Source organism: Rhinoderma darwinii, chromosome 9, assembly GCF_050947455.1.
Source record: "Rhinoderma darwinii isolate aRhiDar2 chromosome 9, aRhiDar2.hap1, whole genome shotgun sequence".
In the NCBI taxonomy this organism is placed as follows: domain Eukaryota; kingdom Metazoa; phylum Chordata; class Amphibia; order Anura; family Rhinodermatidae; genus Rhinoderma; species Rhinoderma darwinii.
The window spans coordinates 679,370-705,886 of NC_134695.1; the positions used below are offsets into that span (position 1 = coordinate 679,370).

At 43.6% G+C, this 26,517-nt stretch overlaps 1 protein-coding gene across 1 annotated transcript in view; it reads left to right on the forward strand.

The window, feature by feature from the left end:
- The window catches only part of LOC142660235 (solute carrier family 22 member 6-A-like), a 77,917-nt gene that overhangs the window by 44,598 nt on the left and 6,802 nt on the right, over positions 1 to 26,517 (forward strand). Inside the window, exons 6-8 of the mRNA XM_075836818.1 lie at positions 1,326 to 1,441; positions 2,440 to 2,654; positions 2,726 to 2,834. Coding sequence (XP_075692933.1) covers positions 1,326 to 1,441; positions 2,440 to 2,654; positions 2,726 to 2,834 — 440 coding nt within the window. The remainder of the gene's footprint in view (positions 1 to 1,325; positions 1,442 to 2,439; positions 2,655 to 2,725; positions 2,835 to 26,517) is intronic.

Genomic DNA, 26,517 nt, shown 5'->3' on the forward strand with positions numbered 1-26,517 from the left:
TTGTGAGCCCACACACAACCGCACACTTTATCCTCTTATCTTTCCCTAGTATTTCAAGCATTTACTAAAACAGACATGTTTGGAAAGCTGGCAAGTCCTTTTTAAGGGGACCATAGTCATTACAATTTAGTTGGCCATATCGTGATCAACCACCTCGTGATTAGAGCCAACATCTTCTGCAACAAACCATACTATTCTGAGCTGTTGTGAAGTGTGCGATATAAACGTGTGTATATAGGCAGCACAAATAAGGTCTTATGGTGAAAAAGAGTGTGTTTCTTATTGACCCCAAAAGTGCGACATTTTGACTCGCACACCCTGAGCCTGCCTCAATGTTGCACTTTGGGTGTCAAAGCACTTTTTTTTTTTTTTTCCCCCATGTTAAGACTTTAAGCACTGCCTATTTACTGCTCTTTGTCTAGACAGTGCTCAGTTCCCTAAGGCCTTCTTCACACGAGCGTATTTCATGTCCGGGTTACGCGTGTTAAAACGGACGTCCCACGGACCAATGTAATTCAATGGGTCCATTCAGACATTCAGTGTTTTTCACGCAGCGTGTGTCCGCTGCGTGAAACTCACTGCATGTCCTATAGTTGTGCGTTTTTTGCGCATCGTGCACACATCGAAGTCAATGAGTGCGTGAAAATAACAGACAGCACATGGACGTACATCCATGCCCTGTCCATGATTCACACAACAGTTGCTAAAAAAATGATGAGAAAAAGAAAAATCTCTCCTTCAGTTTATTTTGCTGACGTGAAAAACGCATCATACGGATGACATACGCACCTAAAAAACGCAGACACACACCCTACACGGATGTCACACGGATGCAAAACGGACACGTTCGTGTGAATAAGGCTTGCATATGTATGTATATGAGACCAGGTGGACATAAAGTTCAAGAACTGCCAATAATGAGGAAAAAAATAAATAAAAAATCGGACCTATTTGCAGTAGTGTTATACTTTATAGAACTTCACACTTGTATAACCGTTCTTGTTCAAAATGTGAGCTTAAATTGAGTTGTCCAGAATTACAAAAACATGGCCACTTTCTACTCGAAACAGCATTCTACCTGTCCATGGGTTGTGTCTAGTAATGCTGTTCAGTTCCATTGAAGTTATATGGGATGAGCCGCAGTATCACACACTACCTGTGGACAGTTGTGACATTGTTTTTGGAGGAAAGTTTTTCTAACCCTTTCAAGCGTGCTTTTATTTTTATTTATTATATATATATATATATATATATATATATATATATATATATATATATATATATATGTGTATATCTCCTAATAGTCTTATTCATTCTCACAATAGTCGCTAAAGGCTGATATGATGAAAGAGGTGGCTTGTGGCAATTCATCCTATACAGTTTTGGATTTGTTTCGAACTAGCACTGTGCGGAGAATTTCCTTTGCTCTGAGCTTTGTATGGTAAGCAAGCATTTCTCAGTATCCGTATCATGGTAAGTGTATGAGGAAGCTCTACTTGCTTTTATCATTTTCGAAGTAAAAAAAAACTCCACTTCTGCCGGCAGTCTCTGCCGCCGGGTCCCCTAACGGCCCTGCCGGCAGCCTGGTTCCTCTACTCTGCATGGCCAGCGGCATCTTTCTTGCCTCTCCCCCTGCTAGCGGCCTGTGTTCCTCTTAGGGTGTGTGCTCCCTGGCCGCCTTTTAATGTTTCCGCGCACGGGCATGTCAAAAAGCCCCGATCCAATCCCTGTTGCACCAGGAGTATTTAACGAACCTCCTCGGATCACCTGGTGCCTGAGCAACTTTGGGGCTACCTAGTTGCGTCCTGCAAAGTTTCCAGTTTGCATCCTGTATCCAGCTGTACGCTACCAGCTCGTATGTTATTACTCGCCATCAGTCTGCATTCCGCTATCTACTGCCAGTCTGTATCCAACTACCTGAGACGAGCCTGAGGCTTACTACCGGTTATGAACTGTGACTTCTGTTCCACACCCCTCTGCCAAGGCATCATCTGCCAGTGCCTGTACCCTCTGTGTACTACAACGTTGTACCCTGGTCTGCTCAGCCAGCTGCTACTCACACCGGGACAACCTCGAGAGATATTGACCTAATTTTCTCCCTGCAGCAAAGTCCAGATCCTTGCATGGGGGTTAAAGAGAGAAGACTGGGGAGGCTACTTAGAAAATGCCCTTAGAGGTGGCCCTAAATCAAACAAGTGGAGTAGCCCAGTGCATCCACAATCTGCTGGTCTTGACACAAAATGAAAAGCCCAGTTGCTTTAGAGTCAGGTTTCAATGACCAGAGGATGGTATATGGGCCTCTAAGTAATAAACAGTGAGTTGCCTAGGGCCTCTACAAATGGTGATATGGTTGAGATGACAAGGATGCTGGGATCTCCATACTACAGTAATAAAATCCCAAAAATATTTTCTAACTTTTTTTTTTTTACTATTATCCAGGTTCTCCACAAGTTTTGCCTATTATGGTTTGGCAATGGACCTTCAAAAATTTGGTGTCAGTATATATCTCATTCAGGTCATCTTTGGAGCTGTTGATTTTCCAGCCAAGCTTATTTCTACCACAAGCATGATTTACATTGGCCGAAGAGTCACACAGTTCTTCTCTCTGGTCCTTGGAGGACTGGCAATAATGGCAAACATTTTTGTGCCAAATGGTAAGAAAACAATTGAATTATCTCCTCTGAAATCTCTCCGTACACAACTCTTAATTATGTTGTCTTTTCAGAGTTTCAGACATTGAGAACCAGCTTGGCAGTGTTTGGAAAGGGATGCTTGGCTGCATCGTTTAGTTGTGTTTTCCTTTACACCACAGAATTATACCCTACGGTTATCAGGTGGGTGTTTACATCTGTGATGGTAGCAATAACTGAAGACTATAGAGATCAGAAAAAAATATTTGAAAATATTTAAAAAAATAATAAAATATACATATATATTTTATTCTGATCTATTACATACTGTATATATTGAAATATACATATATTAGTAACTTTATTCCAAATCTTTATCACTAGCATAAACACAAATTGTCTTACTACATCAAAAGGTTATTGCAATCTGCAGTAAGTGAGGCCTCAGATGTAGGATCCGCACCTACCAGGCATTTATGACATATCCTGTTTCAGATGCGTGCTGTGCTATTGCTATACTGGGTTCCATTATGGGTATGATTGATTTGTATTTTATCTGAGAGAATAGCTCTGCAGTCTACGTTGGTCGATTTGGAACCAATTTAACCGCGTGAGCGGAACCTATAGAAAGTGCAGTATTTATCTCTGATGTAATCATTGGTCTGTATGTCAAAATATGGGTAAATGTCGTCTGAGATCAGGGAGATATGTCACCAGTTACGGTATCACCTCTTTTAAATTACTTCATTATGTGCAGCTTTGATGGCACCCGCAATTCAGCACTAGTCTCCTTTTATTAAAATCAAATAGGCTTATGTGGCAATATTCCCAGATGTTGATCTTTTTACCTGTAATACTGACCGCTGACTTTTCAGTATTTTCATCTAAATATCCATAAGTTTTCAGCATGTAAGGGCCTGTTCACATCAGTGTTGCCCTTCTGTTGAGGGGTTCCGTCTATGGTTTCGGTCAGGTTAACCCCTCAATGTAAAGGCAAACAGAAACCTTAGCTTCCGTTTCCCTGACCATTGATCTCAATGGTAGCGGAAACATTGTTAATGGTTTCCGTTGTTCACCGTTGTGACAGGGTTCCGTTTTGACGGAATCAATAATGCAGTCGACTGCGCCATAGGTTCCGTCAAAACGGAACCCATTCACAACGGTAACCATTAACGATGTTTCCGTCGCCGTTGCGATCAATGGTGAGGGAAACGGAAGCTAAGGTTTTTGTTTGCCTTTCCGTTGAGGGGTTAACCCGACTGAAACCCCACAACGGAAGGGCAACGCTGATGTGAACTAACCCTAAAACAATTTTAAATGTAGAATAAATTAATATGAAAAGTTGAGTAACTTTGTTAATACTAAAGTTATAACCTGTGTTATAGTCTAGAGCTGCATTCACAGAACTGAAATCTCCCACCTTACTACAACAGAGCTTGTTGACTGTTTCGATTTGAAGAATTTTGAATGCAACTCAGGAGTAAAATTCAGGCTGTAACTCCGGATCAGCGCAAGATAAATAATGCAATTTACACTTTTTATTTTTTATTAACCGTAAAATTGTGTTTAAAAGGTGGACATAGTTAGATTTTTGTGATCATGCAACAGATAACAGGGCTTGAAAAAGTGTCTGTATACTGGAAAACCTTTTAAATCTGCTCCCCAGAAACCAAGCCCAGCATTAATACTATTAATTTTACCAGGTCACCATAACGGGGTCTCCATACCTTTGACTGGCCCCACAGGCATCTTAATAATTGCCCCTCAAGGACCTTATCACTGCTGGATGCCATGTTGTAATCTGTTAGAACCAAAAAAATCCTCGTCCATACTATCAAATATAGCGAAGGGGTGGGATGCTTGCAGATATTTGGACACTGGCAGGACTCGCATACACTCCTCTCTCCCCCACTACTCCTCCCCCTTCCTATATATAATAAATAGAGATGAGCGAACCGGGACAACCGAACCCGGTTTCGGTCCGAACATCTGGAAAAGTTCGGTTCGCAGCGAATCCGAACTTCACCGGGTTCGGCCGAACACGTTTTGACTGAACCCGGTCAAAAATATTATACAAATCGGCAGCCACTTGTCTCTATCAGTCACTGATAGAGAAAAGAGGCTGCTGATTCAAAATAAAATAAAAAGCATTTCATACGTACCCGGTCGTTTGTCTTGGTGACGAGTCCTTCTTCTTCCTCCAGTCTGACCTTCTTTTCTGACGCGGCAGCTTGTGATTGGCTGCAGAGGCCGCGGCAGCCTGTGATTGGCTGCAGCAGTCACATGGGCTGTAACGTCATCCAGGAATGTCGGGCCAGAAGTCGAAAGGGATGCGTCACCAAGGCAACGGCCAGGAGACCAGACTGGAGGAAGCAGAAAGTTCTCGGTAAGTATGAACGTCCTTTTTTTTTTTTTTTTTTTTACAGGTTACTCTATATTCTGATCGGAATTCACTGTCCAGGGTGCTGAAACAGTTACTGCCGATCAGTTAACTCTTTCAGCACCCTGGACAGTGACTATTTACTGACGTCGCCTAGCAACGCTGCCGTAATGACGGGTGAAAACATGTAGCCACCCGTCATTACGGGACCTCATGCTCACGACCGTAAAAACACCCGTTATATACGACCCGAAATAGCGGGCCCATAGACTTCTGTTAGCACCGGGTACCTTCCCGTTTTCTCACAGGAAGGTGCCCGTGCCGTTAAAAAGATAGAACATGTTCTATTTTTTTTATTTTACAGGCCGTGCTCCTATACTTTATAATGGGAGCACGGCTCGGAAAAACGACCGGAAGTAGTAATCTTACTGTCTGTGACGATCGCCGATCTCAGGTCACGTCACAGGGGTGAACTACACTACTGAGTTTATTAATTTACCTCATAAATCCACGCCCACCTACTCTAGATGACAGGATTATGCTAAATTACTCCCGTAGTTTCCAACACCCCAATAATTTATACCACAGTATGCTACCACCACCTATACTTATCTAGGCAATAGGGGCCTAAGTCTCTATGTTCCCTTAACACCAGTTCCTATAACACAGGTTATCTAAATTGAACATAAAATACAGGTAACGTTCCTCACCTTCGGAAGATTAAGTTCTGTAAGACTACAAGGAAGAGACTTATAAATATTTCAGATTTAATACACAATAGTGCAGTGCAATACATAAAATAGTTGTCAGAATAAAAGATAAAAAATATACATACAGTTACAATGCAATCAAACAGTTTATGAAAATAAAAGGGATAAAAGAAACAGAACAAAACCTTACTGATGTACAGCGGCGATATCCTGGCTGTGGGGACAGCTGAAAATATGGGCAGTCACTCCAACCGAGATATGGATCCCCAACGACTGACACTGACCCTCACTTCTCATGGCATTTTAAACCCAGTTTTTTCCCTCCAGTTCACTGGCTGGTGATGTCACTGAGAGGAGGCTGTTCATATGATAATGAAGGGTACTCCTCCCATTACACAGTTGTATTTCTATAGAGAAACATAAAAGTGATCATGTGTCCTTGCAGGAATCCCCTAGAAATATAATATTACCTGCATTCACCTGTGCAGACATTTACCAACCAGGGCATATCAAACACCACTATAATAGGCCCATGTTTTTAGCCAATAGCCAATCCCAGGTAGTTCCTCTGAGTGTAGGGATCTGAATTTGACATATATATGAGGGCTATTTTCCCTGATCATAACTAGCTATGTGGGTCATTACAAATATAAATTATGACGGGGTTTGCCTTGATGTATCATACTTTCTTTGAACACCATGCCATTCTCCCATGTTTCTCCTGGTCCACAGACAGACACACCACAGGCAGCCATTTGCATAGCTTTAGATGTTTGGTCAGGATGTTTGGTCAGCCCTAGTGACAAATCCTTAATCAGCACATCTCGCACCTTGGTGAGGAAAGAGCCAATTAAACATTTGTCAGACAGTGGACATCCTTTGATGGCCAAAGATCTGCATTTCCTATGCAAATCAGATGTATCTTCTGTGTCAGAGGGAGTTATGAAATTACCTCCTAGTAACCTACTTTTGATTCTCTTACCTATAACACCATACCTCCCCCCTTAAGACATGGCATGGGATCATTGATATAGCCATCAATATCCCAAGCCGATCTCCGCAGCATCCCCCTGGCGCGATAACCCATCTGCGTTGCCATGCTCACTGCCCTTTTTGTGCTGGATAGTGAAATCATATTGTTGCAAGGCTAAACTCCATCTCAGCAGCTTCCCGTTATCACCTGCTACCCTGTGCAACCAACTAAGTGGGTTGTGGTCGGTCACTACGGTAAATCTGCGCCCATAGAGGTATGCCTGTAATTTCTGCAAGGCCCATACAATGGCCAAACATTCCTTCTCAGTGGCATACGCAACCTCCCTCGGTAGAAGCTTTCTGCTCAAATACATTATTGGATGTTCATGCCCTTCTGGATTTACCTGGCTGAGCACTGCGCCTAGCCCATAGGCGCTGGCGTCAGTCTGCACCACAAACTTACGAGTGAAATCCGGGCTTTGCAAGACTGGGGAGCTAGCAAGGGCAGCTTTTAAAGCTGACAGAGAACTCTCGCAGTCGGCAGTCCAATTAACTATTTGAGGCTGTTTCTTCTTTGTGAGGTCTGTCAAAGGTTTTGCTAGGGAACTATAGTTAGGAACAAACTTTCTATAGTATCCTGCGGTCCCCAAAAAGGACATAACCTGTTTTTTGGTCTTAGGAGTGGGCCAGGCAGAAATTGCATCAACCTTTCCTGGCTCTGGCTTTAGTGTCCCTCCACCCACCTGGTGCCCGAGGTACTGCACTTCGGTCATGCCGATTTGACACTTTCCAGGCTTGATGGTCAGTCCTGCATCCTGGATACGCCTGAGCACCTGTGACAGGTGGGTCAGGTGATCCTCCCAGGTCTGACTGAATACAGCAATGTCATCCAGGTAAGCGACAGCAAACCCTTCAAACTTCTCTAACAGCTTGTTCACCAAGCGCTGGAATGTGGCAGGAGCATTTTTCATACCAAAGGGCATTACCTTGGACTCATAGAGTCCAAAGGGGGTGATGAAAGCGGACCTCTCCTGCGCTTCCACGGACATAGGGATTTGCCAATACCCCCGACTTAAATCCATAATTGTTAGGTACCGGGCACCAGCTAGCTGATCCAAAAGCTCATCTATGCGGGGCATTGGATACGCATCAAACACAGTGATGGTATTCAACTTCCTGTAGTCCACGCAAAATCGTGTTGTCTTGTCCTTTTTGGGGACAAGCACTACAGGTGATGCCCAGGCACATTGAGACTCCTGGATCACGCCCAGCCCTAACATTTCCTCTATTTCTTTCTTCATGTCAGCCCTCACTTCTAGGGAAACTCTATAAGCTGCTTGCCTAACAGGTTGGTGATGCCCCGTGTCTACATGGTGAGTTGCTAGCGGAGTTCTCCCAGGTCTCCCTGTAAAAGTGGCAAGGAAGGGGTTAAGTACCTCCTGCAGCTGGAACTTCTGACCCTCAGACAGCTGTGAATTGACTACGGCATCCTCAATGGATCCTATCTCCTTTGCGGAAGCCACTAAATCCAGCAGTGTTTCACTTTCTCCCTCCTCTGGCAAACTGCAGACTGGCAGAGCGTACATATCCCGGTCATAATGCGCCTTGATCATATTCACATGAAAAACTTTGTGTTTCTTGCGAACATGATCGATCGTGACTACGTAGTCCACATCGTTGAGGCGTTGATGAATTGGATATGGGCCTTCCCATGCCGCCTGGAGTTTGTTTTGGGTCATAGGGACCAGTACCCATACCTTCTGACCCACCGCATACACTCTCTCTCGGGCATTCCTATCATACCACCTCTTCTGACTTGCCTGTGCCTGCACCATGTTCTCATGTACTAGGCCTGTCAGTTCCTGCATCCTCTCTCTGAATTTCAAGACATAATCTATCACAGAGACCTCTGGTGTAACCAATTCTCCCTCCCATGCTTCTTTCATGAGATCTAGGGGTCCCCGTACCCTCCTTCCATACAGGAGCTCAAAGGGTGAGAAACCGGTTGATGCCTGCGGTACCTCTCTGTAAGCAAATAGCAGGTGCGGGAGATAACGCTCCCAGTCTCGCCCTTGGGACGCCACAAGCATTCGTAGCATCTGCTTGAGGGTCCCGTTAAACCTTTCACACAGACCATTAGTCTGAGGATGGTAAGGGCTGGCCACCAGGTGTTGCACCTGGATTTTCTTACAGAGGCACTGCATCAAATTTGACATAAACTGGGTCCCCTGATCTGTGAGCATCTCCCTGGGAAATCCTACACGGGAAAATATGGTCAGAAGGGCGTCTGCTACCTTATCAGCCCTGATGGAGGATAATGCTATGGCTTCTGGGTAACGTGTGGCATAATCCACTACCGTCAGGATAAAGCGCTTTCCAGAACTGCTGGGTATGGCCAAGGGCCCTACCAGATCCACAGCAATCCGTCGAAAAGGCTCATCAATTATGGGCAAAGGAATGAGGGGGGCCCGGTGCACAGGTCCCGACTTCCCCATCCTTTGGCACACATTACAGGAACGGCAGTAATCTGTCACATCATTCCCCAGGCCAGGCCAGTAAAAGTTGTGTTTTAGGCGACTCTTAGTCTTACTTATCCCTAGGTGACCAGCTAGTGGTATTTCATGAGCCACCCGCAGGAGTTGTTCCCTGAACTGACGTGGCACCACTAGTTGCCTGTCTTTTAATACATCCTGCTGGGGGTCAGTGGAAATACTTTGTCTATACAGTCTCCCCTGGTCCCAGGTTATTTTTTCAGTGTCCCCCTCCTCTGGGGTCCGATCAGCCAGCTGTCGCAGCTTCTGCAGACTATCGTCAGTGCGTAGGGCCGTCTGAAACAACTGACATTCTGCGTCTGTACTGGCTGATAGCAACACATTCTGACTAACTTCTGCCGCTGGCTGCGGGCTGTCAGCTGTCCCCACTTCCTCTGCAGCAGACACAGTAGGGGGCCCAGAACCCAGGTTTGTGTTACAGGCACCCTGACTGCGCGTCACAGGAGAAATGGACACAACCTTCTCCCCGTCTTGGTGAACTGGTGTGTGTGTGCATGTGACAGGGATTTCATGCATGTTTATGACGTTTCCCGCTACTAAATCTACACACAAATCATTATCTGACGCTTTACAATCACCTACATCATTGCTAGTTATACAGTCTATATCCAATGCATTGTTAGATGAGTCTAGGCTATCACTAAGCACAGTAACATTATGTAAGTCTATAACATTGCTGGACACAGGGTCATCACATTCCATAGTATTGACAGTTTCATTATTATCATATACTACCTGCGGTGACACACATGGGGCAGCAAGTACGCTAGAGTCCTCCTCAAGGTCTGAAGAAATATATCTGGAGACTAAACGTCCCAGATCGGTTCCTAGTAACACATTAGTGGGGATTTTATCCGTCACTCCCACATCCATCATCCCTCTTCCCGCCCCCCAATCCAGGTAAACTCGTGCCATGGGTAAGGCCGGGATCAGACCACCAACTCCAGAAACAGTTAGAGTTTTTCCTGGGATAATGTCTTCTGAAGAAACAAGCTCTGGGTGGACAAGAGTCATTTCGGCACCAGTGTCCCTCAGTCCCATGGTAACCGTCTTGCCCACAGTGACCGCTTGTAAATTGTCACAAGATGCCCTCTCCCTCCCACCCACAAACAAAACTGCTGGGGACAAAATAGATGGTTTGGGCAAAGGGGTAGTTTTCCTCTTCTCTGGGCAAGCAGTGCTGATATGCCCCACTTGGTTGCAACCAAAACACCTGCGATTATCAACAGCAGGCCTGGGATGTGGGGCAGGGGCAACACCTCCTGGTGATCTGCGAGTAGGGGCAAAAGTGTTAATAGGGGGCTTTCCCCCTTTCCAGCCTGGAACAGCAGGCTTTCGCGCCTCTGGCGCTCTGTTGGCGGCATATACATCCGCTATCTGGGCAGCTTTATACAGGGTCTTGGGCTCACGGTCCAAAATAAACTGTCGTACTTCCATAGGACAGGTGTGGAGAAACTGGTCCAGGATCATCAGATCCTCCAAATCTTCAAAGGTGTTGACAGCTAATCCCTGCGTCCACTGCCTGAAGTGGATCTTTAGTCCATCGGCCAGGTCTGAGTAACTGTCAGTACCCGTGCGCTGCAAAGCTCGAAATCGTTTCCTGTATACCTCTGGGGTGAGGTTAAATCGTTGGATTAAGGCCTTTTTAATAGCCTCATAATCTTGATCGATAGTGGTGGGCAGGGCTGCAAACACCTCCAGAGCTTTGCCTTTCAGCCCTGGAGTCAGATACTTAGCCCAGTCTGCAGGTGGCAGTTGGAATTGTCGGCAGACCTTTTCAAAACCTTTTAGATAAACATCCAGATCGCCGTCTTTCTCCATGACAGGGAAACGCTCTAGACGGGGTTTAAGGTTTACTGTGTCCGTGGGCTCACCCTGAGGTGAGGATGAAGCACTTGGCAGCTGCATTTGGGTCAACTTGAGCTGGTACTCCCGCTCTGCCTGGCGTTCTGCATACTCTCGCTCCGCTTGACGTTCCGCAAACTCTGCTTTGCGTTGTGCAGCTTCTCGCTCTGCTTGGCGTTGTGCAGCTTCTCGTTCTGCTTGGCGCTCTTGCATCACCAGTTGCATCCGCATATTCGGATCACATTTGCCAATCTGCTGGAGGATTAGAGAAAGAGAAGACTCCATACCGTTTTGAGACCTGGTACTGCTGGTACTGCCATGCCCAGCCAGTTCCTGACTTGAGTCTCCTGTCCGTTCCTCTGAGGCTGAAGTTTCCTGCTCTGTTCCCTCGGAATGGTGGAGCTGTGTATCATCTGCCACCAACGCTAGGATCAGATCCACTTTACTTTTGTTCGTTCCGTCCAGCCTTCTCTCCTCACAGAGGACTAGCAGTTCATCTTTCCTCTTATTTCTATACACCTCTGCCATCTTATCAGCGGTTTTTCAAAATAAAAGAAAGAAAAGAAAAAACAAGAAGGGGAAGGGAAACTGTTTTGCACGTGTGTATGTTAGCTGACAAATAGTATGCACTGAGTTCTTCCTTGTGGACTGTTGTATTCTTTTCAAGGATACTCCAGCCCTTAAGTGTAAAGGTTAATTTCTTAAACAAAACACTTAACGTCTTTAACAGTGTAAATGACAATAACACTATCCCACCGCTGCCACCAATCTGTGACGATCGCCGATCTCAGGTCACGTCACAGGGGTGAACTACACTACTGAGTTTATTAATTTACCTCATAAATCCACGCCCACCTACTCTAGATGACAGGATTATGCTAAATTACTCCCGTAGTTTCCAACACCCCAATAATTTATACCACAGTATGCTACCACCACCTATACTTATCTAGGCAATAGGGGCCTAAGTCTCTATGTTCCCTTAACACCAGTTCCTATAACACAGGTTATCTAAATTGAACATAAAATACAGGTAACGTTCCTCACCTTCGGAAGATTAAGTTCTGTAAGACTACAAGGAAGAGACTTATAAATATTTCAGATTTAATACACAATAGTGCAGTGCAATACATAAAATAGTTGTCAGAATAAAAGATAAAAAATATACATACAGTTACAATGCAATCAAACAGTTTATGAAAATAAAAGGGATAAAAGAAACAGAACAAAACCTTACTGATGTACAGCGGCGATATCCTGGCTGTGGGGACAGCTGAAAATATGGGCAGTCACTCCAACCGAGATATGGATCCCCAACGACTGACACTGACCCTCACTTCTCATGGCATTTTAAACCCAGTTTTTTCCCTCCAGTTCACTGGCTGGTGATGTCACTGAGAGGAGGCTGTTCATATGATAATGAAGGGTACTCCTCCCATTACACAGTTGTATTTCTATAGAGAAACATAAAAGTGATCATGTGTCCTTGCAGGAATCCCCTAGAAATATAATATTACCTGCATTCACCTGTGCAGACATTTACCAACCAGGGCATATCAAACACCACTATAATAGGCCCATGTTTTTAGCCAATAGCCAATCCCAGGTAGTTCCTCTGAGTGTAGGGATCTGAATTTGACATATATATGAGGGCTATTTTCCCTGATCATAACTAGCTATGTGGGTCATTACAAATATAAATTATGACGGGGTTTGCCTTGATGTATCATACTTTCTTTGAACACCATGCCATTCTCCCATGTTTCTCCTGGTCCACAGACAGACACACCACAGGCATCCATTTGCATAGCTTTAGATGTTTGGTCAGGATGTTTGGTCAGCCCTAGTGACAAATCCTTAATCAGCACATCTCGCACCTTGGTGAGGAAAGAGCCAATTAAACATTTGTCAGACAGTGGACATCCTTTGATGGCCAAAGATCTGCATTTCCTATGCAAATCAGATGTATCTTCTGTGTCAGAGGGAGTTATGAAATTACCTCCTAGTAACCTACTTTTGATTTTCTTACCTATAACACCACACTGTCCGGCCGCGACTTCCGGTCCACAGGAAAATGGCGCCGGACGGCGCGCATTTCAAATTGAACTGTGTGGATGGAACGGGCCCCGTTCGCAGTCCCTATGGGACTGGAGCTGCCGTATTCCATGTCTGTGGACAGGTCAGGATCCTGTTTCTTTTAAATGCTTCACTGTAGCGCAGCCTTATATAGTGGATCGAGCGGGTTCCCCAGCAGCATTTAAAAGAAACAGGATCCTGACCTGTCCACAGAGTTTAAGGCAGCACAGAGTATTTCAGGAGAGGAGCGTGTGATTGGCTGCAGAGGCGGTCACGTGGGATGAAGCGTCATCCCTGGAGGCCGGCCTTCTGACGTCATCTTGACGTGCGTGACCGCCACTACAGCCTGTGATTGGCTGCAGCGGCGATATGGATGAAACTTCATCTCTGGAGGCCAGACTGGAGGAAAGTAAGCATGACATTTTTTTATTTTATTTTTTTATTACATTAAAATTATATTTTCCGCGCGCCGAGCATGGTACTGTCAAGGTTGCTGAAAGAGTTAGTGCAGCCCATTAACTCTTTCAGCACCCTGGACAGTACCATGCTCGGCGCACGGAAATTACAGGTTCGGTCAGAATCGAACTTTTTCATGAAATTCTGCGAACTAGCCGAACCGAACTTTTCATAAGTTCGCTCATCTCTAATAATAAATATATAATTTTTATTTTTTTCCCTCACACACACACTTTCATTTCTTTACAAAGTGCAAAATATAGATTTAGAAAATGTTGCTTAAGATCTCACCAAATTCTAGTGATGTAATGAATTTCTTATAAATGTTCTAGCTATGTAAGGAAAGCAACTTCTTCATCAGATATGCTGTTTTCTGTGCCAGGTGATTGAAGATCTTATTATACACGGTTCAGCCCTTTCACTAAAACCACCTGCCCAATATTGTGCTGCCAAAGCAACTTTTAAAAGTCGAGTCATGGTGTTAACGCAATCATGGGCCAAAATATATTAGACTGAAATTTGTAATGGGTATGTCAACCGATACCCGCCCTCCAGTGATTTATCCAGTTTCCAAATCATAGGTAATAGATGTATATATATATCTGAGAGAAAAGATGACACAAGAGACCATGCTTGTATGCTCAAAATCCTTCTCTGATCTTTATTGATCCAAACAAGTATATAAGTATAATGACAGGAAAGGTGTAGGCTTAAGTTTAAGCCAATCATCTACAATATGATAATGACTCTGATTCAGCCAATGAGAATATTTCAATGCATTATAATAATTCTTCACCCTCCAAGCCCCAGGTGGCCTGAACCTTGTCCCATGGGGAAGACACACATTTCTGATACACAAGTTAATGTGTCTACTTCTTATCTCACTAGAGAATGGAGACTGCAGATAAGTTTAAATTAATTCAACAGAGCGCTTCTTCCAGGGCTGAATCCCCTCCCTCTGGTAAACAATGTCATTGTCCATTCGGCCAAAGCTATTTGATCTGCTCCTTACAAGAATAATAAAACATTAAATTCAAGAACACAACATAGAATTGCTTCAGGACATCTGCTGACATTTACTTTTTACTTATTAATCTCAAGATGGCTCCTTCAGGCCAAAAGATGGATTCCAATGATCCAAAATGGACGCCTACCATACAAGATGGAGTCCATGCAAAATGTTATCTTTTAAACATATTCTAATTACTTTCACAATGGACATCCCAAAACCTATGAAGGCGTCTTGTGGTATCTGGCACCAAGACGTTGGCCACAGATTCTTTAAACCTAAATAAGATAAAGCACAGTGCCACATCGTGCAGGTCACCTAGTCACAGAGTGGTGAAGGGTACAGATGAAATTGTGCTCACCTGAGCTATTTTCACAAATGGCAGGCACAAACCTGGTATAAGGCCTCATGTACACGGCCGTGCCCATAATTAAAGGCCTCGATTGCAGGCACGGCCGGCCGCGGCCCGCTTTTTAAGCCCGTGCTCCCATACAAAGTAGAGGTTCTAAATTGATAGAGGTTCTAATTTTTACCATTTCCTGATCCTGCAGATTCCTTAAGTCCTGTAAGATGTGAGGTACGGCCTCCATGGAACTCTTCCAACGCTCCCACCCCCACCCAGATACCAGATCAAACTGAGATCTGGGGAATTTAAATGCCAAGTCAATATCTTTTAATTCTCTGTCATGTTCCTCAAAGTATTGCTGATCCTTTTAATTTTTTTACAGTGCAGCAGAGCACATTATTCTGCTAAGAGGCCACTGCCATTAGAGAATACTGTTACCATGAAGGGGTGCACTCGGTCTGCAACAATGTTTAGGCAGGTGGTACATGTCTAACTCCCACATGAATACCAGGCCTGAAGGATTCACAGCAGAACATTGCCCAGAGCATCACACTGCCTCCATCTGCTTGTCTTCTTCCCATAGTGCATCCTGTTGTCCTCTCTTCCCCAGGTAAACAACGCACATGTACCTGGCTGTCTGCTACAGGATGTAAAAGAAAGCCTTATTCATCAGCAACCCTCTTCCATTGCTTCGTGGTCCAGTTCTGATGCTCACTTGCCCATTGTAGGCACTTTCGGTGGGCACTTGGATGGTCTACGCAACCCCAAATGTAGAAAGTTGCGATGCACTGTGTTTTCTGACACTTTTCATAGCCAACAATAACTCTTTTAGCAGTTTGTGCTACAGTAGTTCCTCTGTGAGAACAGTTCAGACGGGCTAGCCTTCACTTCCCATTTGCCTCGATGAGCCTTGGGTGCTCATGATCCTGTTGCCGTTTATCCGGTTGTCCTTCCATGGACCACTTTTGGTAGGTATTAACTGCGGAAAACTAGAAACACACCAGAACACTTTCCATTTGGAGATGCTCTGACCCAGTCTTCTAGCCATCACAATTTGGCCCTTGTCAAAGTCTCTAAGTTCCTTACCCATCAACTTCAAGAACGGACTGTTCACTTGCTGCCTAATATGTACCTCTCCTTGTTAGGTGCCATTGTAAGGAGATAATCAATGTTCTTCACTTCACCTGTCAGGTTTTTTTAATATTATGGCTAAATGGTGTGTAGCGCCACCATATTCCACAGCGCTGTACACATAATGTATTCAGAATATAATTTCAGATTCTAGGCCTAGTTTACAGCCCTATTTCTGACACTGTTGAAGTTCCAAGTTCATTCAGTGCCCCCACATGCCTCTGAATTCATATAGAAGCATACATTTCTTACGGTATCTGACAAAAAAAAAATCATGCCATGGTCCTTCGGATGTCATATTATGGAGGTATTCTCCCCTAGAAACAATCATCAATTTGGTGCCATGCGGCGGTATCATACACTGGCATAGGGCTCGGCTTTGTGCCTGAGCACTTTATAAGTCGAATAGTAGAATAGAAAGGGAAGAGAAGATGACTCCTTGTTACAGAAATCATGAATTTGCTATTTTCAAAGCTTTTTGAATTAACACAATTTATATGGTTTCCAGAAGTTAGCCTAAATTAAATGGCCCATAATAATATATAACCTAATAAAATGTTACATATGAATGTCAGCAAGACTATCTCCAAAGCATGAAGGATTTACAATAAGACATACATTAAGAATTCCTCCCACCTTTATTAACAGTGGTACACGTTTTATATTTTTATGCAGGCTGTCCTGCATAAAATCCTCACAAAAGTATACTAATCTGATTACAATCTAGATAAAAATCTTGTCAAATTTACATAAACCATAAATTTTTAGTTTTGGGATGTTAACTTGAATGTTTACCGCATGAAAATGAATTTTGACCATAAGCATTAATAATAAGCTCTAATACTGTACCATTAAAACGGTGAGCGACCAAATATGAAACATAAAATCATTAAAAATAAATGTACCATAGACATTAGGCTTATTTAGGAAACTTGTCACATCTGATATATACAGTAACAAAGACTGATGTGAAACTCCACTTCTGGATTTACTAATATATTCAGCAACAGTGTTTTGCGCAATTCCTTCCTGCGCTGTACGCAATAGTACGTCCTGCAGCAGGGTTAGTTCCCGCATCAGGACGTACAGTTGCGGAGTAGTTCCCGACAGCTGACATTCCAGCCTTGCCGGTCAGCGGACCATCGCCGCTGATTTTGGCAATTAACCCCATAAATGCGGCGACAGATTGCCGTCGCCGCATTTAAGTGGTTTGAAGCACATCGGCAGCCCCCAAGAAGTGATTGTGGGGGCTGCCGATGCTTGTCGTGGGAATCGGAGGTCAGACAATGACCTCCAGGTTGCCATGTATGGAAGCCTCGGAGGAGCAGCCTCCTGCCGGTCCTCCGAGGCTTCCTGTCAGTGTGACTGTCACGTCACAATGACAGTCAGAGTACATTACACTCCGTGTGTAGTGTAATGTACTCTAGCAGCGATCAAAGCTGCAAGTCTAAGTGTCCCCTAGTGCGACAAGTAAAAAAAAGTTATAGTTAAAGTAATAAAAATGTTTTAAAAAAAGTGTAAAAATAAGTTATATAAACAAACACTGAATTTTTTTCCTATAATAAGTCTTTCATTATAGGAAAAAAATGAACACGTTAAAAAAAGTACACATATCTGGTATCACCGCGTTCGTAACGACCCCAACTATAAAACTAATGTTTTTTTCTCCCGCACGATGAACACCCCAAAAAAAAATCAATAAAAAACTACACCAGAATCGCTTTTTTTTTGGTCACCACCCCTCCCAAAATAAAGAATAAAAAGTGATCAAAAAGTCGCATGTACCCGAAAATAGTACCGATAAAAACTACAACCCGTCCCGCAAAAAACAAGCCCTTACACAGCTTTTTTGACTGAAAAATAAAAGTTACGGCTCTCAGAATATGGTGACACAGAAAATAAATTATTTTATAAAAAAGTGATTTTATTGCGCAAACGCTGCAAAACATAAATAAACCTATATACATATGGCATCGCCGTAATCGTACCGACCCGCAGAATAAAGTAAAATTGCCATTTATAGTGCACTGTGAACGCCGCAAAAAATAAACGAAAAAACATTTGTCAGAATTGCTTGTTTTTGGTCACCCGGCTTGCAAATTTTTTTTATAAAAAGTGATCAAAAAAAAAATCGCAAAATGGTATCAATGAAAAGTACAGATTGTCCCGCAACAAATAAATCCTCACACAGCTCCGGTGGTGAAAAAATAAAGAAGTTCTGGCTCTCGGTATATGGCGATGCAAAATGTGCAGTGTTTTCTAAAAGCGGGTAACATCCGACACCATTTATTGGTGCGACACCGGCCACACATCTATGAATTATTATTTATTTACCGCATTATTATACCCGCTTATTATACCCTGATGTTCTCCGCTCAGATTACATATGCCCCCACATTATAAACTGAAATGCCAGTGAAACCCAAAACTGAACTACTACCAAACAAAATCTGCGCTCCAAATCAAAATGGTGTCCCTCCCTTCTGAGCCCTGCAGCGTGCCAAAACAGCAGTTTGCGCCCACATATATGGCATCACCATACCCGGCAGAACCCGCTTAACGCTTTATAAGGTATTTGTCTTCAGTGGCACAAACTGGGCACGACATATTATGGACCAAAATGGCATGCCAGTGGAAAATTGCAATATTCACACCATCCGCTGTGCATTAACCCCTTTGCGCACTATGACTTAATAGCACGTCATGATGCAGGGGTTGATGTATGGAGCGGGCTCACGTGCTGAGCCTGCTCCATACGCTGTGGGTGTCGGCTGTGTATTACAGCTGACACCCGGGACTAACTGACAGGAACAGCGATCGTGCGGTTACAGAAGCCTGTAAAAATAACAATATACTGCAATACATTAGTATTGAAGCATATTGTACCTGTGATCCAATGATCGCTGGTACAAGTCTCCTATGGGGACTAGTAAAATGTGTAGAAGAATTAAAATTATTAGTAGTGAGAAAGAAAAAAGTTAAAAAAAACAAAAAACCTTTTCCCATTTTTCTTCTAAAGTAAAAAAAATAAACAGAATTGATATCGCTACGTCCGTTAAAGGCCGAACTATTACAATATACCATTATTTAACTCACACGGTGAACACCGTAAAAACTTAAATCATTTAAACCGCCAAAATCGCTGTAGTTTTCATTTTTAACGCACGCCGAAAGCTGTAAAACTAAAACCCCAAAAATTGGAATCAGATTTTTTTTTTTATTTATTTTTTTTTTTTCAGTTTCCCAGTACTTTTTATGGCACTTTAAATGGCACCAATAGAAACTACAATTCCTCCCGCAAGAAATAAGCCCTCACATCACTCTACTGACGGAAAAAGAAAAAAGCTACGGCTCTTGGAAGGTGGGTAGTGAAAAACGAAAATAAGAAAGCAAAAAATGGATCATTCCTGAAAGGGTTAATTCATTTATAATGAAAAAAAAATTATGACCCAATGTGGGGTATTTCCATACCCGGGAGAAATTGCTTTACAAAAATTGGTTGTTTATTTCTCCTTTATCCCTTGTGGAAATGAGAAAATGCAACATTTTAGTGGAAAAAAATTGTGATATTAATTTTCTCTGCCTAATTCTAATAAATTCCTTGAGGGGTGTTTCCAAAATGGGGTAACTTGGGGGCTTCCACTGTTTTGGTCCCTCCAGGGCGTTGCAAAGGCGGCGTGGCACCGAAAAACAATCCAGCAAAATCCGTGCTCCAAAATCCAAATGGCGCTCCCTCCCTTCTGAGCACTGCCATGGGTCCAATCGGCAGTTTATTTACCACATATGGGGTATTGCCGTAATCAGGAGAAAATGCTTTACAAATGTTGTGGTTCTTTTTTTCCTTTATTCCTTGTAAAAATTTAAAATTTCTATGCTTTTTCCGAAAAAAAGTAGATTTTCATTTTCACTGCCTACTTCCACTAAATTCTGCAAAAAAACCCTAGATAAATTCCTTGATAGGTGTAGTTTCCAAAATGGGGTCACTTTTAGAGGGTTTCCCCTGATTTTAGAACCGAAAACCAATCCAGCAAATCCTTGCTCCAAAATCCAAATGGCGCTCCTTCCCTTCTGAGCCTTGCTGTGGGTCCAATCAGCAGTTTATTACCACATATGGGATATTGCCATAATCGGGAGACATTGAGTTTCATATGTTGGGGTGCATTTGCTTTATTCTTGTTTTAAAAATTTCTATGTTTTTTCAGAAAAAAAGTAGATTTTCATTTTTACAGACTTATTCTAATAAATTTAGCGAAAAACCTGTGTGGTCAAAATGCTAACTATACACCTAGATAAATTCCTTGAGGGGTGTAGTTTCCAAAATGGGGTAACTTTTGGGGTATTTCCACTGTTTTGGCACCATAAGACCTCTTCAAACCTGACATGGTGCCTAAAATATATTCTATAAAAAAAGGAGGACCAAAATCCACTGGGTGCTCCTTTGCTTCTGAGGCCGGTGCTTTAGTCCATTATCACACTAGGGCCACATGTGGGATATTTCTAAACTGCAGAATCTGGGCAATAAATATTAAGTTGCATTTCTTTGGTAAAACCTTTTGTGTTACAAAAAATATTTTTTATTAGAAATGAATTTCGGCCAAAAATTCCTGTGAAACGCCTAAAGGGTTAAAACACTTTATGAATGCTGATTCGAATACCTTGAGGGTGCAGTTTTCAAAATGGGGTGACTTCTGGCAATTTTCTAATATATAAGGCCCTCAAAGCCACCTCAGAACTGAACTGGTTCCTGAAAAAATAGCCTTTTGAAATTTTCTTGAAAATATGAGAAATTGCTGCTAAAGTTCCAAGCCTTGTAACGTCCCAGAAAAAAAAGGATGTTCAAAAAACGATGCAAACATATAGTAGACATATGGGAAATGTGAACTAGTAACTATTTTGTGTGGTATTACTATCTTTTTTACAAGCAGATACGTTTAAATTTAGAAAAATGCTAATTTTTGCAAATTTTTTCTAAATTGTGGTGTTTTTCAGAAATAAATACAAAAATTATCGACAACATTTTTTTCATTAACCTTAAGTACAACACGTCACGAGAAAACAATCTCAGAATCGATTGGATAGGTAAAAGCATTCCAACATTATTACCACATAAATTAACACATGTCAGATTTGAAAAAATCAGCTGGGTCCAGAAGGCCAAAACAGGCTGGGTCCTGAAGGGGTTAAGATACATTGATCTCTCTCTAAAGCACATTTGTGGTGCCAGTATTCGATGTATGAAGAGAGGAGGCATGACGCTTGTTAACCTCTTTCAAAAATGTCTCTGCTACTTCCAGCCACAGAATACAGACGCCATTTACACAAACAGTGCTGCGGGTCCTGTAGCAGCCGCTATGGCTGCCACAGCGGTTGTTACGCTACTGTCCACTGTGATCAACTATTGCACCTCAACACTTGCTACTTGGCCCCAGAGCAACTGCTATGTCAGCTACCCTGGTAGCTATGCCCTTGCCCCCCTTGTTCGCAATAAGGATTCTCTGAAAAGCAAATGGCACTTTACCTGATATGGCAGGATCAGACTACAGCTGTTCTATTTGTAGTCTACGACCACAGAGACACAGATCTGCATAAGAGCTGTAGACACAAAACAATAGATTTTTTTTTTTTTTAATCAAGACTTAAAAAAGAATACGTATACATACCCTAGCCTATACCCCTTTTTTTTTTTTGTCTGTTTGGCCCCCCTCCCCTCTAAACAAATAGGATATTGCTGTTTAATCATTCTAGTTATATAACAGAAGTATTTTCTTCAAGTGACTGAAAATATATACCAGATAGTTCAATCACGGGAACACGAGCAGCATTTCCCTATAGGACTCAGAAGGTATTAGCGTAGAGCCAGTTCATGGTAAAGGAGTCAAGATTTAATGTTTCCATTTAATGACTTTCAGGGTTGAGACATTATAAAATTGGAAAGATGCAGCTAGGACACTAAATAACAACATTTGAATATTTTTTTCAGACGTCCACTCTTACTTATATTGTAAGGTCTATCTTATTCTAGTGCACGTGAAGCGGGCGTTTATTACTCCGCAGACGTCCAGCAACTATATCCCAGGTGGTTGCAATCTCTGCTCTGGAGCGTCACCCAAACATCTGTGCAGTAACAGGCTGAATGTGATCATTCAATGTGCTGATGTTTTTACTTAGTGATTAAAGAAGGAATATATTCAATGTTTTTATAATAGTTAAGTGAAATATCTTTTCTGACCTTGTGGAAAACCCCAGTAATAGGTTTGTATTGTAGAAATAACAACTAGACACATACGAGCCTTTCAAATCCCTCCACTGTACCCATGCCAATGGCTCTGTGGTTCGTTACAGGCCTTTGCTTACTTGGCCATAGAGATGACTTGTCATAGTTAGCACGTAGCCTTAGGCAGTGGCGTAGCACGTAGCGGCTGCTACGGGGCCTGCAGCATGAGGGGGCCCGCTTCTCCCGCCGGCACAGGCTCCCCCCTCTCATGGCCAGAGGCTCTGCTAGCAGCCGCTATGGCTGCTACAGCGCGACGCCACTGAAGGGGTTGTTTCTACAAAAGACATGCATCCCCTATCCACAGGATAGGGGATACATGTGTGACCGCTGGCAGCGATAAGGAGAACGGGGGACCAAAAGTCCCCCGAAGTTCTCTATGACAAACCTCGGACTTCCTGGGTCTGTCTGCAGCTCCATAGAAATGACTTGTGAGCCGGTCGCGCTTGTGCGCATGTGTGACCAGCGCGCCTTTCGATTTTATTGAACTGCGCAGACGACATAAATCCAAGGATTGTCATGGAGAACTTCGGGGGACTTTCAGAGGCGGAATCTATAGGGAGGCACTATCTACAAGGGGGGGTTGAGTGATACCCAGGTGAGGGGGGTATCAAAAGTTTGCTATGGGGCCAATTCTTTCCTAGTTACGCCCCTGGCTTTAGGGGTACATTACTTGTCACTACTGAAAGGGGCACCATTGGGTCTGATGCTTGAAAATGTGTTCACATAACGAAATGTGAATATAGCCTAAGTGAGAATACAGTTTTTAAAGTGTAAAGCGCTTGGATAGCAGAAGAGTTCGCACTGGAGGAACATCTAATCATTTATTAACAATGTATTATAACTAATTAAGGAGCTTTGGGTGTAATTATTTCTTGACCTATACACGTTAGATATTTAAAATACATCAAATAAACATCTCCATGTTCTGGCAGGCTACATTCTCAATAACCCAGAGGCTGCAGACGTACACTGTGGAATACACTTGTGAAATGGTTACATTTTCCACCATTCACAAATGACTTAATTTGTACTAAGACATCAGTATGCATCTTCCCCAATAGTAGAGCAATAATTTATACGTCTGTACATTAAAAGTGCTAATTTTAATACTCGTGTATACGCTAATGATTTTGCTAGCTACAGTCTTGTCTTTTTAATGGGTCCATACATGCTACCAAAAAGGAAAAACACGAATATCGTACTGCACCTCTGTGGAAAATTATTTTATTTACACACCAAAAAGACATAAGAACCCTTAAAAATGCACAATAATGTGCCAGATGCAAATCCTAGCCTCTGGATAGGCATCGGGACAAACCACACATGGAAAGGTTTAATTAACAGACCATACGATACAAAAGGTTAAATAATATAAATGAGACCTGATGGTAAAGCCGGTAACATGTGGGGCATCTTCACTCACATTGTATCATAGGTTCATTGACCACCATTGTAAGAACTCTTTTTATTGGTATTGACTTATTCTTTGATACTGCATTGTTTGTTTCCAACTGCCATGTCTGGAGGTTTTTCTGTATTATAGGGTCTCCTTTAAATAATATATTTTGTAACATTTTAAGTGTGCTTATTGTGTGTTTTTTTTTCTTTTATAATGGGGCTCAAACCCTGCCATATCCCCCCCCCCCCCCCGCTGATCCGCACATTGAAGTAGTCATGCCAATTTGGATCCCCTTCCTTCTTTACATAGACACAAAGGCTTGAAGGCTTTTTCGTACAAATGGTGGATTATCTCCCTATTGTAACGACGGGGGTAGGGAAACGAACAAGTGAGCCCTAATCTACCCACCACTCTGTCCCTGCCTACTTGCAACGACCCGCCCTAGGCGACGGGGTACAACTGGGCGGTGGTCCCTACGCTCAGTAAGTGCACGAGACAAACATACAAGGGAATACAAAGCAAAGGGAAAGGGGCAGTTGCCCACGGCAACACCGTGAGCAACCAGAGTGTTGAACGAGGCAAGTCAAACCAGGAGAGCACGAGGTACCAAACGCAGAGCAGGAGAGTAGTCAGTAAGCCAGGGTCAGTATGGAGCAGGAACAAATAGTTAGGAGCTGTAGCTGGGCCAGGAAACCACACGAGAAGAATCACAAGCAAAGGAGGAACAGGAAAGGCAGGTATAAATAGAAAGAGGGCGGGAGCTTGCTCCATCTGGCCAGGCTGCGATAGGCTCTCCCACTCCTAAGCCTGCCAGCCAGAGTGGTGGCAGCTGGAGTCAGTCTCAGAGACGTAGATTCAGGTGCAGATTGATTACCTATGGGAGTTAACCCCGACGCTGTGCCTGGCAGATCCTTTACAGTACCCCCCCCCCTTTTATGAGGGGCCACCGGACCCTTTCTAAGTGGACCTGGTACTCTCCAATGGACCAGGTACTGGAGGGAGCCTTGGACCATCTTGCTGTCCACAATCTTGGCCACCTCGAATTCCACCCCCTCAGGGGTGAGAACGGGAACAGGAGGTTTCCTCGAGGGAGCCAAGGACGGTGAGCAGCGTTTAAGGAGGGAGGCATGAAACACGTCGTGTATACGAAAATATGGGGGTAACTCCAGCCGGAAGGAGACCGGATTGAGGACTTCAATGACCTTATATGGCCCAATAAACCGGGGAGAAAACTTCTTGGACGGGACCTTAAGGCGCAACTTCCTAGACGATAACCACACCAGATCCCCGACCATAAACAAGGGGTTAGCAGAACGTTTTCTATCAGCCTGAGTTTTTGGTACGCTCTGGGACGCCTCTAGGTTCTTCTGAACCTGGGCCCAGACTGTGCACAGTTCCCGATGAACGACCTCTCACCTGGTAGTTCCAACAATCCCGAGGTAAACGGAGGAGAACCGTGGATTAAACCCAAAATTACAGAAAAAGGGGGAGACCCCTGACGAGTTACTGACCCAGTTATTAAGGGAAAATTCGGCGAGGGGAATGAATGAGACCCAATCATATTGACAGTCAGAGATGAAACACCTTAAATATTGTTCTAGAGATTGATTAGTCCTCTCAGTTCGGCCATTGGTTTCAAGATGGAAGGCAGAGGAGAAGGACAGATCAATCTCCAACTTTTTACAGAAGGCTCTCCAAAACAAAGAAACAAATTGTACCCCTTTGTCCGAAACAATATTGACAGGGACCCCATGGAGAGGCAGGATGTGTTTGACAAACAAGGTAGCTAACGTCTTGGCGTTGGGTAGTTTCTTGAGGGGCACAAAGTGGCACATCTTACTGAAGCGGTCCACTTCCACCCACACCACCGACTTGCATTGGGATGGAGGCAAATCGGTGATAAAATCCATGGAGATATGTGTCCAAGGTCTCTGGGGAATGGGCAACGAACGTAGTAAGCCCGCTGGTCGGGACCTGGGAGTCTTGGACCTAGCACAAACCTCACAAGTGGCGTCGTAGGCCGTAACGTCTTTAGGCAACCCAGGCCACCAATACTTTCTGGCAATGAGGTGTTTGGTACCCAGGATCCCTGGATGACCAGATAGTGCGGAGTCATGATTTTCCCTAAGTACCCTTAGCTGGTATTGCCGGGGAACAAACAGCTTGTCCTGCGGAAGGTTCCCGGGAGCTGAACCTTGATCAGCTGCAATTTCAGAGACTAAATCAGAATCAATAGAAGAAATGATTATACCGGGAGGCAAAATACAAGCAGGATCTTCCTCCGAAGGAGGGCTGGCCATGAAGCTACGCGACAGTGCAACGGCCTTAATATTTTTAGACCCAGCCCTATAGGTAACCAAAAAGTTGAATCGAGCTTGTCTCGGGTTTAACCTTCGAGCAAATTCTAGGAAAACCAGATTCTTGTGGTCAGTAAGGACCGTTACCTGGTGCCTAGCCCCCTCCAGGAAGTGGTGCCACTCTTCAAATGCCCATTTAATGGCTAAGAGTTTGCGGTTGCCAATATCATAGTTACTCTCAGTGGGCGAAAACTTCCTGGAGAAGTAGGCTCAGGGGCGGAGATGGCTGAGGGACCTGGTACCCTGGGACAAGACAGCCCCCACTCCCACCTCAGATGCGTCAACTTCCACGATAAATGGCTCCATTTGGTTGGGCTGAACCAGCACCGGGGCCGAGATAAAGCACTTCTTAAGGACCTCAAAAGCCTGGACAGCCTCAG